At 38.6% G+C, this 20,229-nt stretch overlaps 1 protein-coding gene and 1 non-coding gene across 5 annotated transcripts; one reads left to right on the forward strand and one right to left on the reverse strand.

The window, feature by feature from the left end:
- Positions 1 to 239: 239 nt before the first annotated feature.
- On the reverse strand, positions 240 to 14,705 carry ZNF184 (zinc finger protein 184). 4 transcript variants are annotated; one of them, XM_011000051.3, is made up of 7 exons: positions 14,618 to 14,705; positions 14,296 to 14,360; positions 13,824 to 13,967; positions 10,212 to 10,279; positions 6,520 to 6,646; positions 6,067 to 6,162; positions 240 to 2,601 (listed from the first exon to the last, which is right to left on the reverse strand). In XM_011000051.3, the coding sequence occupies exons 3-7, from the start codon at positions 13,828 to 13,830 to the stop codon at positions 644 to 646; spliced, it is 2,256 nt and encodes a 751-aa protein (XP_010998353.1). In that variant the 5' UTR covers positions 13,831 to 13,967; positions 14,296 to 14,360; positions 14,618 to 14,705; the 3' UTR covers positions 240 to 643. The 4 variants fall into 4 exon arrangements, with proteins under 4 accessions (XP_010998353.1, XP_010998350.1, XP_010998352.1 ...); XM_011000048.3 differs by having other exon boundaries at positions 14,246 to 14,360; XM_011000050.3 differs by having other exon boundaries at positions 14,234 to 14,360.
- A 4,129-nt stretch (positions 14,706 to 18,834) lies between these two features.
- TRNAS-AGA (transfer RNA serine (anticodon AGA)) lies at positions 18,835 to 18,916 on the forward strand. The gene has a single exon. It is a non-coding gene; the product is annotated as a tRNA-Ser (tRNA).
- Positions 18,917 to 20,229: the final 1,313 nt, after the last annotated feature.

Raw genomic sequence — 20,229 nt, forward strand, 5'->3', positions numbered from 1 at the left:
AAATCACATGGGTTTAAGCTGTAGCAGAGGATCTCTGTAGTTGTGATAAACTTTCAAAACGTTAAAACATACTAGAAGAGACAATAATAGGAAGGTTTAATACTTGTACTGAGTTAAGCCGTTTTATGCTACTGAACTATTAATTTGAGGGTATTTTACAATTCTTTTTATTAGGAACCAATTACTTAAACAACTAAAATGTGTTAGAACAGGAGAATAATAGATCTCCAGTCTAGTTACTGAAACACAAATGCTTCCTCTACTGACAAAACATGCATAAATACAAACACTCTAGATGCAATGTAGCAAAATGCTGACGTGTAATAATCCTACTCAAGAATATATTGTGAGTATACAAAACTGAATACAAAACGCCAAACGATCTTTGAAATCACCTACTCAAAATCTCTCATTTTGCAGAGCAAACTGAAGCTTAAAATGGTTGAATTTGCCAATGTTTACAAAGTTGCTTAACAACCTAACTGGATTACTTCAGCCCAAAGTACTTTCCACTCCACAGTATGACAGTGAAAAGTAAAAATATTTTAGGCAGTTTCTCGATCCACCCCAATTCTTCTGTACTTTAACAAAAGGACAGACTAGAGTAAATGCACCCCCTACATTTATGATGTTCCTAGAATAGTCATATGCCAGGGTGCAGTCTCTGATGTTTGTTGAGAGCCGAACGGTATCTGAAGGCTTTTCCACAATCATTACATCCAAAAGGCTTCTCTCCTGAATGGATTCTCTGATGCTGAATGAGGTAAGTGCTCTGACTGAAAGTCTTCCTGCATTCGTTACAGTTGTAAGGTTTCTCTCCAGTATGAGTATTCTGATGTTCAGTCAGATGGGTGCTTCGGCTAAAGGCTTTGTCACATTCGTTGCACTTATAGGGCTTCTCTCCGGTGTGAATTCGTTGATGCTGAGCCAGGTGGGAGCTCTGGCTAAAAGCCTTGTCACATTTATTACACTGGTAGGGTTTTTCTTCCGTGTGAGTTTTTTGATGCTGAGCAAGAGATGAGCAATGTCGAAAGGCTTTGCCACACTCAGCACACTCATAGGGCTTTGCGCCTGTGTGAATCCTCTTGTGTTGCGTAAGGTGAATGTTCTGGTTGAAGGCTCGCCCACATTCATTACACTTGTAAGGTCTTTCTCCAGTATGGATCTTCCTGTGCTGAATAAGAGACGAGCCGTAACTGAAGGTTTTTCCACATTCGTGACATTGATAGGGTTTCTCACCAGTGTGAATTCTTTCGTGTTTAGCGAGAGATGAGCTCCGAATAAAGGCTTTCCCACACTCCTTACATTCATAAGCTTTCTCTTGGGTGTGGGTCTTCTGATGTTGATTAAGGTTTGAGAGATAACTGAAAGCCTTTCCGCATTCGTTGCATTCAAAGGGCTTTTCTCTGGTGTGAATTCTCCGGTGCTGAGTAAGGGATGAGCAGTAACTGAAGGCCTTTCCACACTCATTGCATTTGTAAGGTTTTTCTCCAGTATGAATTTTCAGATGTTGAGCAAGGGATGACCAGTAACTGAAGGATTTCCCACATTCAGCACAATCATAAGGCTTCTCCCCAGTATGTGTTTTCTGATGTTGAGTGAGGTTTGAGTGCTGACTGAAGGCCTTCCCACATTCATTGCATTCATACGGTTTTTCACCAGTATGAATCATATGATGCCGAATAAATGTTGAGGGCCCGTTGAAAGCCTTCCCACATTCGTTACATTTATAGGTTTTCTCTCCAGTATGAATTTTTTGATGTTGAGTAAGGTGTGTGCTCCTGGTAAAGGTTTTATCACATTCATCGCATTTAAAAGGTTTTTCTCCTGTATGAATTTTCTGATGTTCCATAAAGTGGCCTCTCTGGCTAAAGGCTTTTCCACACTCATTACAAGTGTATGGTTTCTCACCGGTATGAATTCTCTGATGCTGAACAAGATGGGTCCTCTGACTAAAGGCTTTTCCACATTCATCACACTTATAGGGCTTTTCTCCAGTGTGAATTCTTTGATGTTGAGTAAGAGACGGACCCTCAATGAAGCCTTTGCCACACTGATCACATTTATATGGTTTATCTCCAGTATGAATTCTTTGATGGTTTATAAGGTTTTCGCTCCGGCTGAAGGCTTTTTCACATTCATTACATTTATAGGGTTTTTCTCCAGTATGTGTTCTCTGATGACGAATAAGAGCTGAGCAATAACTAAAAGCTTTCCCACATTCATTGCACTTACAAGATTTCTCTTTTTTAACTGGGTTTAAATTCCGTTTGACGCTTGTTTTAGTAGAGGTCTCTTCTGGAGATATTTCTTTTTGTGTTAGAAGGTCTGAACTTAGATTGATCCTTTTTTCAAAGTCGTTATTTACATGGTCTCTCTCCAAAGTAGGTACTGTTTTTTCAGTTATTTTTCTCTCCCTTGGCAGTGTCTGTTCGTTCGCCTGCCTCCCTGGACTGCCCTCCGATTCCCAAGTTTCTAAGAAGCTGCAACTCCAAGGAATATCCCTTTTGTGCTTCTCCACTCTTGCCCCTGGAGATGGCTCTTCTTCAGAAACATCCAGCTCTGGGACTGATACACTATTTTCTGGTCTCGTCTCCCAGTCTGAAAGAGAAAGAAAATGTAATACTGCCATTTTCCCCCTCTGATTAGAGGGGGGAAAAAACCAAAAATAACAAAAAAACGGTTGTGAGAATAGCCCAATGAAACTAAAAATAAATCCCTTGAGAAATTCTGAGGATTTGCAAATATAGCCCTATTAATTTGGGGAGAAATGTGGAGAGCCAAGAAGAATGAGAAATAAAATATGAGAACAGCAAAAGAATGTCTAATTCAATTCCACAGATAATCTCTAAGACCCAGTAACAGAATCCATTTAAGGTAATAGTAAATTTAGAAAGTGGCCACAGAGACAGCTAGGAGGAGACAGAGATAGATGGAATCTAAAGGTCTGAGCTGAGATTCCTTGCCAATGAACAACAAAACAAAACATGACTAAGGCTCCATGGTTTTTAGCTTGGAGTATTGAAGTTTTATCACTGCTAGAAATGAGCAAGTTGTAAATAGCAGAGAAAATAATTTAGGTAGAGGAAGACAACAGTTCAATACTAGGCATTTTGAGAATTAGGAAGAGAAATGAAAGACTATACTATAATCGTGTTTGCGGGGGTGAAAGATGCCAAACGTAGCAAAATAACTAAAATGCTCAAATACAGGATAGAAAGTATCAGTTTAAAAGAGGAAGGAAAAGTATAGCTAAAGCCATAAGAATGTACGTGAAAAAAGAGCAGAGAAGGGGGAAGATCCTTGCGGTTGTTTAGGGTAATGGGATGGATGAAATATACTAATGAAAGAAAGCAGTTTTTCAGCAAGCAAACAAAAGAACATGAAATACAAAAACCCTGAAAAGTACACAATCAGGAAGTAGAGTTCTACTACTCTACTGTCTATTCTGAGATAGCCTGTCTTGTCCCAAGATAAGAAAGATGACAGAGTAGTCAAAGCTGGCAGATTCAGTAAAGATAAAAAGGCTGTGTTTAAAACAGCATTTCTTTGGTTCCACTGGTAACAGGAGGGTAGAGCAGACTCCCAGAGAACCGTGACTCTGCTGCACTGCCAGCCCGGTGACTATCACCATCATTATCACAGTCAGCACAAGGAGCAAGGCAGAGACCCAAGCTGCCTAACACCCCATTCATCCCTGGTACCATGGGTAATGGTGCAGCATGCGTAAGTGCAGGCAGCCTCGTAAGAGCAGTACTTCTCCAGCAGGGACAAGATCAGTAAGGGAACTCCACTTGAGGTGACAGTAAATTTAGAAAGAGATCAATGCAACACAAGTTTTGGGGAAAAGCCAATCAATATAAGAAACGGATATGTTTTCATCAACAAGATGACACTAAGAAGGATATATTTGTACAGCAGAGAGCCATAAAGACTACCTCCTGGAAGTACTCCCCACTGAAGGATATGGAGACCACAGAGTTGGATGCTGTTAAACGTGAAAAGAGCGTGGAGGTGGCTGATCTCTAGCCCAGGTTGGAGTTCCAGTTGAAAGCAATAAACATGCAACAGACTGTGACCAATATTATCCACACTGTCATACTGACCATGCATTAACCAACAGTTACCAGAATATCAGGAGTAGGGCAATGAATTAAGGACTGGAGAAAATTCCTGAAGACCAGGCTGAACAGCACCATTCCGACTGCAGGAAGCAATTCTCACTTTACTATATGTGAAGTCTATGAGCACTGACTGTGCATAGAGAGATAATAGAGGATGCTGACATTCAGACTGCAAAAGAATAAGGTAGGCCAGAAAGACAGAATATATATCAGAATACAATCACTTCTGCAGGGGCCAAGTCACCAAGACAGCCTACAGAAGACGGCAATAAAGAGGAGAGGAAAATGATGCAGACAAGGTCCAGGGTCAGCGGCCACCTCAATGTAGGTACTATCACAACTTCAATGACCTGTACAGATGCCTAAAAACTATAAATCATTCTTACAGAAATAAAAGCAGCCAAGTCACCAGCTATGAATAAGTCTCCTCCCAAGAGCTGAAAAGGGCAGGACCAAGGGCTAGCTTACCAAGACTACCATCATCGGGTCACATTCCAGCAATAAAAAAATAAACGATGGAGCTTAATACTTCAAGTGATTATCTTCTGTGTACTGACCAGATCACTGGAACTATCTATGTTATCTATGCAACATGGGGTTTTTTTATTATTATTTTTATCTAAGTAAGTCTCTTTTCAGCAATAACTAAAGTATTTTGGGGAAAGTCTGGGATTTTTCAATACACATTTAAATATTTAAAAATTATTTTTTGGGGGGTGGGTGTAGCTCAATGGTAGAGTGCATGCTTAGCATGTATGAGGTCCTGGGTTTAATCCCCAGTACCTCCATTAAAAAAAAAAAAAACTTTCTAAAAGAAAAAAAATTTTAAAAATATTGTTTTCTCTGTTCAAGTTGAAATTTTTAAAACCTTTTTAATTTGAAATAAAACTTGACAACTTGTTAACAAAGTTAACAATTGTAACAAACAAGTTATTAAAGCTCTCACTTTAAAAAAATTAGTTCTTAAAATTGTGTTCTATGAAACCATCATCTAAGAGAAAGATTTTAAACATGCAGTCCAAAAAAAAGGAATCACAGTTAGGAGGATGGGAAAGAGAAATGTTAGACTCTACACAGCCCTGTTGGAAATCTGTAATGCCCAACTACATATTAGATAAAAACTCTGAGCGGTCCTTCAGTAAGAAATCTGCTAAAATTTTAGCTAATCTGGCACTTCCCAAATTTGAACATGGCATACTTTTTTTCCTCCCCATAAAAAAGGATCCCTACTCCTACATTAAAATTGGAGATATATATATTCCTTACCTAGAGTGACTCAGTTTGCACACTTTTTCAAGGTCAGATCTTTGAAGAAGTCTCTTTGTGCAGTTTGGGAATTGATGGTTTACAAGAAAGTTATTCATAATTTCAAGGATAGTCTAATAAAGTGATAGGATCAGAAGCTACACACTGAGATTAAGATGGGAATAGGTGATGAAAAAACGAAGGCTACAGGTATGGAACTCACTTTTGCAGGGTTTGGTTGGGAAAGTAAGAAGGCAGGCTGGATGGTGGCCAGAAAGATTAGCAGTGCTGAACAAAAGTGTTTGGGAATTTAGGTTCCCTATATCTGTTTGAAGGTCTTGGGAATGAAGCCTGTAAATTCAAGAAGAAAACTGTCAGGGCTGAAAAGTGGGGTAATAATTATGAGACCAGGGTCTCAGAGGAGGTTATTAGGAAAGGATGGAATCCAGATTCCACGTCAAGAAGTTGCCTTTAGAAAAAAGCAGGAAGGATACCTCCTTTGAAAGGAGTATAAAAATAGAACACGTGTTGAGACATTTAGTGTTTTGACAAAGTGTAAGAGAGTCCAGATGCCTTCCCATTTCTCCACAGGAGACACTGTAAAGAAAAGCAGATACATCTACATTTCAGACATAAAATCCTCTTATCAGGCTACTGGTTAGAGTTAATACTCATCTGCCCAGTATCTATTACTTACCTCCAAAGGTACCTACTGGAATGCTGGGCTCCACTATCCATGGCTCTGTCCCTTGCTCTAACTGGGAAATCACATCAGGTTTGGAAACTTGCAGCCCTGCTCATGAAGGTGGAAAAAAAAAGTTACTCATCTGCAGTACGAGAAAAGTGCCATATTGGAGTTCAGTCTCACGACTTTGTCTTCAGAAGAAAGGATATGTGGACTTCGACAGGAATAAATAGCACATAAAGCTTCAATGTCACACATTGCCAGATGTGGTATAGCTTGGGAACTGATCTGGGTTCAGAAAAATGATCAATTTGTCCTTCTACTTGCTAGAGAGTAGAAACCTTTCCAAAAACCTTTCAAAATTTAAGAATCGTTGGTTCCTGAACTTAAAGGCACTCACTTAAGTACAAGGGAACCCTCCTCCCTCCACACCCGCAGATATTAACTCAGAGACGTCATCCTTACCTATAGAGACCAGATGTGTATAATTTTCCAATGTCACATCCCTGAATAAATCTCTCTGTACGGGATCCAGCTGTTTCCATTCTTCCCGGGTAAAGTCCACTATCACATCCTTGAAGGTCACTGATTCCTAAAATACCAAACATATTTCTACTTAGCCATAAAGCATTTACCTAGGAAATTGGTCAAGTGAGCAACACTGACAGAAGTAAGGCAAGCTATGGGCTATCTGAAAAGTGATTTTGTATTTCCTCCTTTGTAAAATGATTATAAAAACAGAACCTGACTCATAGGATTATTCAGAATTAAATAAGAAAATGTTCAATGTTAAATGCTTAATTTAGGCTCTAGCATATAACAAGTGCTCAATGTTGGCCATTGCTGATCTTCATAACCATCATCATCATCTGTGTTCCAAGATAAAATATCTACTAACATCAGTAACATGTTTTATTACCTGTAAGTGCAAGAAAAGCCAAAAATGTTTTTTAAAGAATTTGAGGAGGAGACTTGCCCAATCACGTTTCAAAATACACTAAGCAACACACCAAAATGTACCGAAAGATAAAGATAAATTAAAACAGAGTGGCCTAGTATGAACTAAAACTCAATGAAACAACACAGAGAACCCTAAAATATAGCCATGTTTATCAGAACTGAATGGCATTAAGCAACTTTAAAATTAGTTTTAAAAAGCTGGATTAGTCACTAAATGGTGTCATAACAAATGACTATCCATTTGAGAAAAAAATTAAGGTGAGTTCCTTACTTCATGACATACACAAAAATACCTACTGGATTAGAGATTAAATTTTAAAGAAAAACCAAAACTAAAATAGTAGAGTAAAAGACAAAAAATTGTTTCATGAACTTGATATATGGAAGGCAAAAATGATATGATGAAGACTGGTGAGATAACCACATAAAAGTGTAAAACTTCTGTAAGAAACCATAAACAAAAGGCAGTATTCTGAGTTCCAACAAATAATTAGCTTAAAAGATGAAAGATAGACAACACGTAACAGTAACAAAAAATGGCCAACAACCCAAACAGGCAATTCACCGAAGGCACTGATAATAAACCATGAGAAGATGCTCCACTGCTCAAAAAAATCCTGAAACAATGAGACATAGGATTGGTGAACGCTGCTGAAAGTGCTCGTATGTATTAGGGGAGGATCAGAACCCTAACGCAGTCTATCTGGGGGCACTCTGTTGGGATCTACCAAAACTTCCGATGCATATGGCATTCAATCCAGTTTTATAGCTTGTAGGAATTGATCCTTCAGTAACACCTCCAGGTGCAAAGACATAAGCAAAAATGCCCTTGCAACATTGTTGGTGAGGGGAAAAAAAGCAAACTATAATGTTCATTAATAGGGTAGTGGTTAAAGAATTTACATCCATACCAAAGCAGTTTATATAGACATTTTAAAAATAAAGTATCTCTATGTGTACTCATTAGGAAATATGTATCATAGTAAAAATAGTATACATAGTATTATCCCATCTTTATTTTTACAAATAGGAAAGTTAATATGCAAATGCCCAGAGAAAAAGCTAAAAGAATACACTACCAAATATTATCAGAGGCAATGCAGGCGAACTTCCTACTTTTTCTTTATTTACTATGTATTTGAAGCTGAGCGAGTTAATTTTGTTTTTATAAATAAATTGGGACTTCTGCTAACCACAACAGAGCAACTGAATTAGCTCTCCCAGTGTAAATAACCATAAAACTCAAAAAATATATCTGAAACAAGTGTTTTCATGCTTCGAACAGCAGATAGGACAGAACTGTGATTCCCCGAGAGAAGGGAGACAATTACAGGAGTCCCAGTCCCTTCAGTTTCCTGCCTGGAGGCATCTCCAGACTGCGGAGTAGGGAGGCAGAACCTGAGCAAAGCACAGTGGTCTTACTGAACTAAGGAGACAGAGGTGGCAGCTCGGGACTATGGAGGCAGGGAATCTACAGGGTAGATCCTGGAGAAAAGGGAGATAGAGAAGGAGCTCCAAAAGTCTGCTGTAAATACTATCTCCATGGGCAACATCAGTTACCAATATGGTGTGACTGAACCCAGAGTTAAGAAGAGATATGCACAATCAGCTTCCCCAGACAGTTCCAGCACACTTCAGGAGCAGAGCAAGTTTAGCCTGTGAGGAAAGAGTTAAAGCAGCAAATCTGGTTTGCTCAATCCTTGTTAATCTCCAGGGACACTTGGATTCATGTTTCTGAACCTTAAGCAAGCTCTGAAAACATTTAATGTTTATAGAGTCACTGATGGACGATGTTATTGTGTGCCTGGAGCACTGGGGCAGGATGTACCAGACTGTCAGCGCTGTTTAAAGTATACAGCAAGATTTAAGATGCACATATGGTGCCTGATTTGAGGTCTGCACCACCTCAGACTGTCTGGTCAAGAGCAAATCACACCAATGTGATCAGCTCCCTTTTAAGAACGCTGGACTCCAACTCAAGCAGAATTCCCCAGGTAGAGACATTTTTCACGTCTCTGTGCACAACAGCTAGGAAGAAAGTGTGTCTGTATGACCATCACAGAGGGAGGACTTAGAAGCCTGCACCTGATTTCTTTGGATTCTGCTTATAAATATCTTTCTCTTCTGATCCTGTTTTGTACCCTGTGTTGTAATAATCTGTATCCCTGAGTTACGCTACAGGGTTGGGTGAGTCAAACTAGCAAATCACTGAACTAAAGGGTGGTCATAGGCCCCCCAAAATACAGTCTCAGAGTAAGACTACTAGATCAGCCCTAGCAAAGCTTACAGTTCAAAAACAAACCTCAGGGGGAGGGTATAGCTCAAAATGGTAGAGCACGTGAGTCCTGGGTTCAATCCCCAGTATCTCCTCTAAAATAAAAATTAATAAATAAATCTAATTACCCACCCCCACCAAAAAAAAAAAAAAAAAAAACACTAAAAAAAAAAAAAAAAAAGGATCAAGCTGTGGCCAAGATGGGATTAACAACGATTGGCTTTACCCTCCTAAATTAAATAACAAAAAAATTCCAGACAAAATTTATGAAACAAGTTTCCAAGGCACTGAATCTCAGATAACAAAAGCACAGGGCTTCCCCAAAACCAGGATACAAATGAGGTGAGCCCTACAACTCCTCCAGCTTACTGCCTTGAGAGTTTCCAGCCTGGGGTGCAGGGATGGGGCACCCAAGAGCCACTCAGCAGACTCCCTGAACCAAAGGATAATGCTGAGAGTTTGGGGAAGTCAAGGTGACAGGGGTCTCAGGACAGAGTACTGTAGAGAAGAGCTACACAGGAAAGAAGCAAGAACTGCCGAAGTTCCCACTGAGTATACAGCAAGGTACCAAGCAATTGTGGGTGTGATGAGACTATCAGAGGCAGGGTAAGAATCATCCAAAAGGATTTAAGGGAACAGTACTGGTGCTCAAAAATAGCTGGAAATAAGAGTCTCTTCCCATAGTCAAACAGGAAAACTTTATCATTCTTTAGGCATTGGGTAGAATACTCTAAAAGATCCTGCCTCAGGAGTGGGGAATAAACAGTCTTAGACTAAATGCTGGTCTGAGTTTACCTAGGAAATCTTAAAAGCCCCACAATGAACTGCCAAAATTGGATTTTAGATAAACATACCCCACAGCAAAAGAATACACAATCTCACTCTAAGGACTAAAATGGCATTTCAGGAAATCCCAACTTACCTGAAAACTAGCTGATGGGAGTAAAGTATGTCCCCCTTGGAGAAGGGCAGACTCTGGAGACGACAGATCTAGAGAAGGAAAAAGAAACCACAATGACTCTTGTCTAACTTAGCTGCTCCTGGCAATCTGTAAAATCCACTTATTTTTCTATATGAAAATAGCAGGAACTATGCCATTTCCTTTACTTTTCAAAATCCAAAAAAAGAAACAAAGTAACTGCTGACAAGGGCCCTGGTACTTTCATTGGTAGGCTTAGGAAGAAAAGCATTATTTTAAGAGTCACAATTTTGTCCCTAGATACTTACTGTCATATGGCTCATACAACTCAATCCCTATCAAAATTCCAATGGCATTTTTCACAGAAATAGAAAAAATAATTCTAAAATTTGTACAGGATCACAAAAGAGCCCCAAAAGCCAAAGCAATCCTGACAAAGAAGAATAAAGCTACAGCAATCAAAACAATATGGTACTGTCATAGAAACAGACACATGAACCAATGGAAGTGAATTGAGAGCCCAGAAATAAAGCCTCCTATATATGATCAACTAATGTTTGACAAAGGAGCCAAAAATACTTGATGGGGAAAGGACAGTCTCTTCAACAATGGCAGTGAAAAAACTGTATAATCACATTCAAAAGAAGAAATCTGAACCCCTATCTTACACCAATCACAAAAATTAACTTGAAATGAATTAAGGATTTAAACAAGAGTTAAAACTGTAAAACCCCTAGAAGACAGAGGGAAAAATCTCTTTGACACTGGTCTTGGCAATAACCTTTACAATATAAAACCAAAAGCACAAGCAGTAAAAGGAAAAAATCAACAAGTGGGACTACATCAAACTAAAAAGCTTCTGCAGGGTAAAAGAAAGCATCAGCAAAATGAAAAGACAAGCTATGGAATGGCAGAAAATATTTGCAAATCATGTATCTGATAAGGAGCTAATATCCAAAGTATGTAAGGAATTCATATAACTCAATGGTATAAAAAGAAATAATTCAACTTAAAAATGGGCAGAGAACCTGAATAGATATTTTTCCAAAGACATACAAATGGCCAATGTGTAAGAAAAGGTCCCTGATACCATTAATCATCCAGGAAATGCAAATCAAAACCACAATGAGATATCACCTCACATATATTAGAATGAATATTATCAAAAAGACAAGAGAGAAGTGTTGGTAAGCATGTGGAGAAAAGGGAACTTTGCCCACTGCTGGTGGGAATGTAAATTGGTATAGCCACTATGGAAATAGATATGTATGCCACATTTTCTTTACCTATTTATCCACTGATGGACACTTAGGTTGCTTCCATGTCTTGGCTATTATAAATAATGCTGCAATGAACGTGGGGGTGCAGATGCTCTCTGAGATAGTGATTTCATTTCCTTTGAATACATACCCAGAAATGGGATTGTTGGATCACATGGTAGTGCTATTTTTCATTTTTTTAAGGAATCTCTGTATTGTTTCCTATAGTGAGTATACCAATTTACATTCCCACCAACTGTGAGAATATACACATACATACACATATACAATGCATTATTATTCAGCCATAATATAGAAGGAAATCCTGTCATTTGGGACAATGTAAATGGACTCTGAAGGCATTATGCTAAGTGAAATAAGAAAGGGGAAGACAAATACTGCATGATCTCACTTATATGCAGAATCTAAATAGGCTGAATACAGAAACCAAGAGTAGAATAATGGTTTCTAGGGGCTGGAGGGTGGGGGAAATGGGGAGATGTTGGTTAAAGGGTACAAACTTTCAGTGATAAATAAATTCTGGAGATATAATGTACAGCATGGTAACTATAGTTAATATACTGTATTACACACTTGAAAATTACTAAGAGAATAAATCTTAAACAGTCTCACCACATGCACACACAAAAAAAGGCAAATATATGTGGTGACAGATGTGTTAAGTAATCTTTATGGTAATCATCTTGTAATATAGAGGTGTATCAAATCATCACATTGGACAACCTAAACTTATACAATGTCAGGGTCAATTATATCTCAATAAAACTGGAGAAAATTTTCTCAGCAATGTTTTGTAGCTTTCAGTGTACAGCTCTTGCACATTTTTGTTGGTTTATATTCCTGTTTCACATTTTGGATGCCATTATAAATGGAGTTATTAGTTTTATTACAATTTCCAACTGTTTATTGGTAATAAAATGAGAGTTGGTTTTTTAAATTAAACTTTTTGTTTTGAGACAATTGTAGATAAACATGCAGTTGTAAGAAATAAAAGAGATTCTCTATACCTTTAGAAAAAAAGAACTGAGGACAAATATAAGGTATACCTCAAACCTAAATAAATAATATAAATAATGTTAAGACTTCTAATGATAGTAAACAAATCCAAGCAAAAGGACTATATGATAACAGGTTAAACTAAACCTGACTGCATAGCCATACCTCAAGAAGGTAAAGACAATGACAATATAGAGGGAAGTCTATAGTGACATATCACAGGGCTGTCCTGACTCTGACCTGTTCAATGTCATATAGGAAGAAACAGAAGGAATATTCATTAAATATGCTAGTGACATAAAGTTGGAAAGGACAGTTAAAACACTGAATAACCAAATTAACAGTCTTAATTATTCTGACAAGCTGGAACATTGGCCAAAAAAAATTGATCATGAATGTGAAGGCCTGACATTAAGGATAAAAAAACAATTCTATTATACGAGGATGATATAAATCTAGTTTACTGCATTTTATGCAAAAAGATCTAGGGTTAACAGCATAATATCACTTTTTTTAAAAAAGCAAATACAATTTGATACTAAACAGCAGAAATATAATTCAAATCAAAATAGCGTATCACACTTTAAGGTATTTTTCAAAGCACATCTAAAGGAGTATGGTTAGTTTTAGATAATGCATTTTCAGAAACATGCTGTCAGGCAGTAGAGCTCTTAGAGAAGAGGTCTAGATATATCACATGTAGACCCATCAAAGGAACTGAGGGTATTTTGCTTAGAAAAGAAAAAGAATTTGTGAGTAGGAGTTCTAACAGCTGAATTCATATATCTGAAGGGCAGCACTTTAAAGAGAGGGCAGTCTCTTGCTTTTGTGGACTAAGAACTAAGATCAACACAGAAGTTGCAGGGAAAAGCACTTCTGCCTAATATAAGGAACTAAAAAAAGGAAGCCAACAAGGGAATAGTCTGCACCCAAAATGGGAGTTTAATGCCACACTTGTTCAGGCATAGCCTTAACAGGTGGCCATCTGCCAGGAATATTTCAGAACTGATTTTTGCATTGAGATGATTATCAAGATTTTTTTGACTGCAAGATTATCATTCTAATTTTTAATGAACAGAAGTCATGTGAGGATCACAGACATTTTGAATCATTGCTCCTTTTCATTTCCCAACTCCAAACCCAGGCAGTATTAACTCTTCTTCCAAGTATCTCCCTATAATGTACATAAGTGTCTCTATGATGTAATTGTTTCTTTTCTAGATACATATATATATAGTTCCCTCCTTCCACCTTTCCCAGCTGTCAAGTATTTAATCTTCAGGTAATGGCTGTTCTTTTGCCTTCATCATCCCACTCTCCCTCAAGTCGTCCCCACTACCTTCCATCTCAGGTGCTCATCCCGTTCCTCTTGGAATTTGGACACCAGGGCTTCCCAAGCAGCGACTCTTCAGCTGGGTCCTCGGTCTGGAGCCCAGATGTCCAGCAGGAGTCTGAGCCCTTACACACACTTAAGTTGGCTGCCCTAAAAGACACAGGATGAGGTCAGCGGCAACCGTCACACAATCACACCTCAAGAGTTTTGCACAGTGGCTAAGAGGTCCTTGGAAAACAGAAGTGCCAGCAGAGAGCACTAAACAGTCATGCAGCACTCCCGCTGAACAAAAACAGAATGGAGATCGAGTACACGGGTTCAGCCACAGATTCCAAAAAAAAAACCCACCACCACCACCAACAACAAAAAAAAAACCCGGTGCCTACCCTAGAATTTGGCCAGAGGCGCCCACCTACCCAGACGGTTACCTTTTCGCACACTTGAGGGCTCATACTCCCGAGGGCTCAGGAAGACACACCTGTTGCCGAGCGGAAAAGCTGGGAGGTGGATAAACAGGGCGGGGCCCGGCTCTCGTCCTTCCTCCTAGGCCAGAACAAAAGAACAAAGCCCTCCCAGGGATCAGGGCGGAACAGCCCCGCACTGCAAGAAACGAGGGGCGCCCCCTTCGAGGACTCCCCAGCTCCCTCCCGTAGAGGCCTCTTCCAGCAAAGAGCGGGGGTGACGTCACGCGGCCGGAGGGCTGGTGGTTGCCATAGTGATACCTGGGCTTCCCTCCCTCTAGAGTGATCCACACTCTCTGATCCCGGGTCCGGAAGCTCTGGGACAATCACCAAACCTACCGACGACAGCCAAAGCAGCTGGACTTCCCCCGCGCCAACCTCTTTTCACGCCTAAAGCCGGCTTCAACGGCCACTTCCGGTCGTGCAGAAAGAACCCCGCCCCCGCTCGCCAGCGTTAAACCCGCACCCGCGGACACGCAGAACTACGACTCCCAGAATGCTTCAGGGCGCTAAACTGCATTTCCCAGAGGCCTCAGCCAACGTGTACGGTCCCATTGAACCGGGCGGAACGTTCCACCCGCCAGTCATTTCGTTCCTGAGTGTGTCAGCTGAAAGTCTGCGTTAGAGCGGGGAACCCTCAAGCTCGTGTGACCAGACTGATTCCAAGAATACACATTTACACACGTATATAATTTAAAAACGCAAACATGCATTTCACAATGCATGGCTTACCTTTATTACCTGTCTTGCATTGTATTTAGTGTATTATTCTTTTGTTTAAAAAATTCTGGTCGTGACCCTTTATTGTTTTGATGACTCTCAGGTGGGTCGCAACCCACATTTTTAAATCGTGAGGTGGTCTTACCATGTTTTGCACTACAGTAGTGCATTGTGTGTGCCTATTTCAGCCAGCACATAGCTGCGAGTGGAGCCCAACGCCAGTCTGTCAGTGTGTCCTTGGCAGAAAAGAATCCAACAGAAGCCAGTAGGCTTTTATATTTTTTGATGTGTGGCCCAGATTTTACTGTGCTTCTGTACGTCTCAATAGCTATATAGTGGAGCTAAGGTCAAGTCACTCAACCTGTTGGCTGACAAAACACTAAACTTGGAAATCCCAACACAGTTTATGAAAAACAAGGTTACAAAGGAAAGGGAATAATACCTAGAAGCAGATTTCAGAAAAGATACACTGTGAGAACTAGAAAATTTCAGGAAATAATTTGGTATTCTCAATAGATTGCAAGAAGACGTGGCCTACATGAAACAGGAATGAAAAATGTGAGAGAACAGGCTGAAATAAAGACACTAGATGAAAAAAGATAAAACACATAGCAAGAATATTTTAAATGTAGGAACATAATTAAAATCATAATGGAGGAGAACTGAATTGATGCTATGGAAAAGTGAATCAGGTATGTAATGAATATTCTTTTAAAGCTGTGTGATTTAAAAGAAAAAGATGAATGAAATAGAAGAAAGTGATAGGTAGATGTAAAAGACGGAGGATGGAAAGCCAACATATGGATGATTGCCCATCGGGAGAAGAGACCACATGAAATCAGCTATCATTTGGCACTATCTACGTGCCAGACAGTGTTCTAAGTGCTTGGTACCTGTTAACGTATTTAATTCTTAAAACAATCTAATGAAATCATTTCTGTGTTATTATTTCTTCTTTACTACAAAGGAAACAGAGGCACAGATAAGCTGAGTAACTTGCCCAAGGTCATATAACCAATAAATGGGGAAACTAAGACTTGAACTTAGTAATTTAGTACCAACCTCTCACTTTTAATCTCTAACACCAGACTCAATAGTAAAGAGATGAACAATTTCCCAGGTTTAAGAAAGAAAACATCACTCATTCATTGCTAGTGGGAGTGCAAAACAGAGCATCTACTTTGGAAGACAGTTTGGCAGTTTCTTACAATGGTAAAACACTCCTACAATATGATCCAGTCATTGCACTCCTTGGTATTTACCTAAATGAGTTGAAATTTTATGCCTATGGAAAAACCTAACTGCCAAAACTTTGAAGGAACCAAGATGTTGCTCAATAGGTGAATGGCTAAATAAACTGTGGTACATCCACAGAGTGCAATATTATTCAGCAATGGAAAGAAATGAGCTATAAGCTACCAAAAAACACAAAGGAATATTAAATACATATTGCTGAGTGAAAGAAGTTAATGATAAAAGCTACATACTGTATGATTCCAATTATATAGCATTTTGGAAAAATCAAAACTATGGAGATGGCAAAGATCAGTGGTTGCTAGGAGTTTGGGGAAGGGAAGGAAGGATGAACAGATGTAGCACAGGGGATTTTCAGGGCAGTGAAATTCTTTTGTACAGTATGATAATGATGGATATATGCCATTATACATTTGTCAAAACCCATAGAATGGACAACATAGTGAACCCCTAATATAAACAATGGTCTTTAATCAATAATGATTTATCAATATTTGCTCTTCTGTTGTAACAACTGAATCACACTAACACAAGACAGTAATAGGGAAAACTGAGGAGAGGTGCAGTGACAGTATATGGGAACTCTATACTTTCTGCTCAGTTTTTCTGTAAACCCAAAACTGTTTCTTTTTTTAAAAGTATATTAATTTTAAAAACATATGATTGTTAAAGGTGCTTCTGGTAAGGTCTCAGAAAGAAATGAGGGACATGTAATTAGAAAGTGGAAGAAAAGTGATTCTTGATATAAAGTGGCAGAATTAGGCTGAATTGTGTTCTACAATTGCATGAAAAACAACTTGTAAGCAATGAACTTGAATATTTAGCTGAGGAGATTTCCAAGCAAAGTGTGGAAAGTGCATCATGGTTTCTCATGCTGTTTATAACAAAATATGTGAGGAAAGAGATAAATTGAGGAAAGAACTGTTAACCAAAAAGGAGCCATTTTAAAAAATTCTTTTTTTTTTACAAAATTTTCAGCTACACCTTGTACAAACGAGGCTTTCAATACAAATTGAAATACACATGTATTGAAATATACATATGTAAAATTTCTGTCTTCAGTGACTTCTCTGTGTAGTTTTAGTACCTGAGTGTACACATAAGAAAGAAAGCAACCATATGTAGGTACTCTCTGAATGTATAGGCAAAATATTAATTTGATGACCTACTATGTGCCAAGCACTAATAGGAAATACTATCTGTATATAAGGTATAATTTAGTGAATAAAAACCAAAGTTTATTAAATTTTTACTTGGTTCCTAACTCTAAATACTTTACTTGAATCAATTCATTTACTTAACTCTGGGTGCCAAATAGAGAACAGAAAAAGATGGAAATTCACAAAAAATGCATAAGTTAATAATTTAAGATACAACCTGCCTTAATAATGTATCTTATTGCACAACGACTAGAATTTTGGTAATAACCAGATTGTTTTACTCAAAAAATACCTAATGAATATCTTGTTACATTGTCAATAAATATTCATGCATAACATGCCTTTTAGCAGCAGCATAATTATTACATCATACTGATGAATAATTTTTTGAAAGAAAAATATTTACTGAAGCTTAATAGTTACACACACACACACACACACACAAACACAAATATGAAAGTGAACCACTCAACATGTTTACACAAAGCAAGCACACTCATGTACCCAGTACCCAAGTTGAGAACCAAAATCATTACCAGAATCCAGAAAACCCATCTGAGGGTAGTGGGACATCCCATCACTACCTCCCAAGGGTAATCATTACCCTGAATTCTACTGTACACCATACACTAGTTTCACCTGTTTCTGAACTTTCAAAAGTTGGAATGCACTATAGTGTATATTCTTTTTTGTCTGGCCACTCAATGTTAGTTTGTGAGATTTCATCCATGTGGTTGCGTGTACTTGTAGTTCATTCTCTTTGTGGTGTGGTATTACATTGAAAAACCCCACAATTTGTCTCTTCTACTGTAGACGAATATTTGGGTTGTTTCCAGTTCCTGCCTAAAGTACTAACTAGACTACTTTTTGTTTTCTATAACTCAATCATGGCTCTCCCTTCACTGAGATCCATTCTGACACGTTTTTAAAATTTTTTCTGTCTACTAAAGCAATGTTGCAGCTGTGTCCAGTCTCTGTTCACTGTTACCCTAAAACAAACAACCTGTTGATTAATACATTTAGTTCAAATGCATAACTAATTGCTTTCTGTTATGTGCACAGAAAAACGCAAAGGGTTTTTTTCAGGCCTGTAACTAGGATGACAGTCTAATTCCACTTCGTTGGGATGTCAGTTTCGTTCCAGGTGAGAAAAGTACAGAGGCCTCAAGTTGTCTGGAAAAGCTGTCACCAAAGCAGTGAGGACTCCCTTTCTAAGTGCTCTCGATTCCTGCAGCTGCCGGAGAGAGGCTGACCTTCATGTGAAATTTGCCCTTCACCTGAGGGTTTATATTCCAATTTGCAGAGTACGTTTTCCTGCACTTTAGCTCATTTTAATCTTTTTTTTTCCCCCTTTTGCCTTTACTTTACAGCAACCAGTGAAATTTCTGTGTAAGGATTTAAACAGAAAAGCAAGTTATTCGTGTAGTCGTGGCCGAGTGGTTAAGGCGATGGACTAGAAATCCATTGGGGTCTCCCCGCGCAGGTTCGAATCCTGCCGACTACGGGTTGTTTTTCTTGGACTGACTGTAACCCTCAGGGAGAAAAGCGAAACGCAAATAAAGGTTAAAAACTGGGTTATCTCTATGCCGGAGACAGACTTTCTTCCGTGGGTTTGGGTTTTGCGACAGTCATTTTCTTCGCCTCTGCATCAAAGGATACACCATTTAGATTTTAGCAACTACAAACATTCTGTTTTGCTAGGATTCAGATCATGGCTCTGCAAAGGCAGCTAGAGAGAGCACAGGCAGCTGAGAGAGCATTTTTAATTTTTCCTTTTTGTCTTTTATCGTAAGGTTCTCACATAGTGCCATCGCCGGCCGCCCCACTGCGCTGCCTGTTCCGGGAAGTGAGGGAGGGACTGGAGTGGACGCAAGGCTAGCCGTGGAAACATTCGGCTTGGACGCTGAATCGCCTTATGTATGGTTGATAGCAGGAAGCATAGTCTGCACAGTGAAGTAATAAAGATAATAGTGAGCAACCTTACGGGGATTCCTCCAGAAAAGCACCGTGTTTATTTCTACTTTAGTGCAGTAACATTCGTCTCTACCTGTCAAGCTGGAGACTGCGGTTCGATTCTCCTGCTGGGGAGACAAGTTGAAATTTGTCTCTGTACTTCCAGTTAAACGCCAAGGATTATAAGTAATATGAAGATAAAAATGGCCTCTCCACACTTAGTGAGTGATCTAGCCAGTTTGGGGGCAAAGACGTGATGTGATATTTACCTCTTGAGTGATGTAAATATGTATTTTACATGTATATACGTACTTTAAAAAATGTATACATACTATTAAGAGTATATTCTTTTAAGTATATATATGTGCTTTTCTCTCATGTATATGACAGAGAGAAAAAAGGAAAAGGAAATTCACTAATATGCTAAATATGCTAACACTTAGAGGATGAGGTGGCCAGAAATTCTCTATATTCTTGTAACTTTTCTGTCAGTCTGAAATTATTTCAAAATCAAATTATTTTAAAATAAAAAGTTAAAAGAAAAAAGACTAATAAAACCATAAATGAAAAATATATTCACTGACATTTAAAAGCACAGATATGTAGTATGAACCAAAGATATGAAAGAGATAAGAAGTAAATTAATGAATAAGAATTTAGAACTGATGAAGGAATGGGATGCAAACTGCTGTGGTTAGCAAGGGTATTCATAACACATGAGAAAAACTAAGTAAAGAGTATATGCCTAAAGCAATATTGTTTAATGATGACTACATTGTGGGATATGAAAATAAGATGGTACTATAAATCAAAACAGTAATAATATGTAAGATGGGAAGGTATGACCAAATCTAAACCATTCTA

The sequence above is a fragment of the Camelus dromedarius genome, chromosome 19, assembly GCF_036321535.1.
Source record: "Camelus dromedarius isolate mCamDro1 chromosome 19, mCamDro1.pat, whole genome shotgun sequence".
Lineage (NCBI taxonomy): Eukaryota > Metazoa > Chordata > Mammalia > Artiodactyla > Camelidae > Camelus > Camelus dromedarius.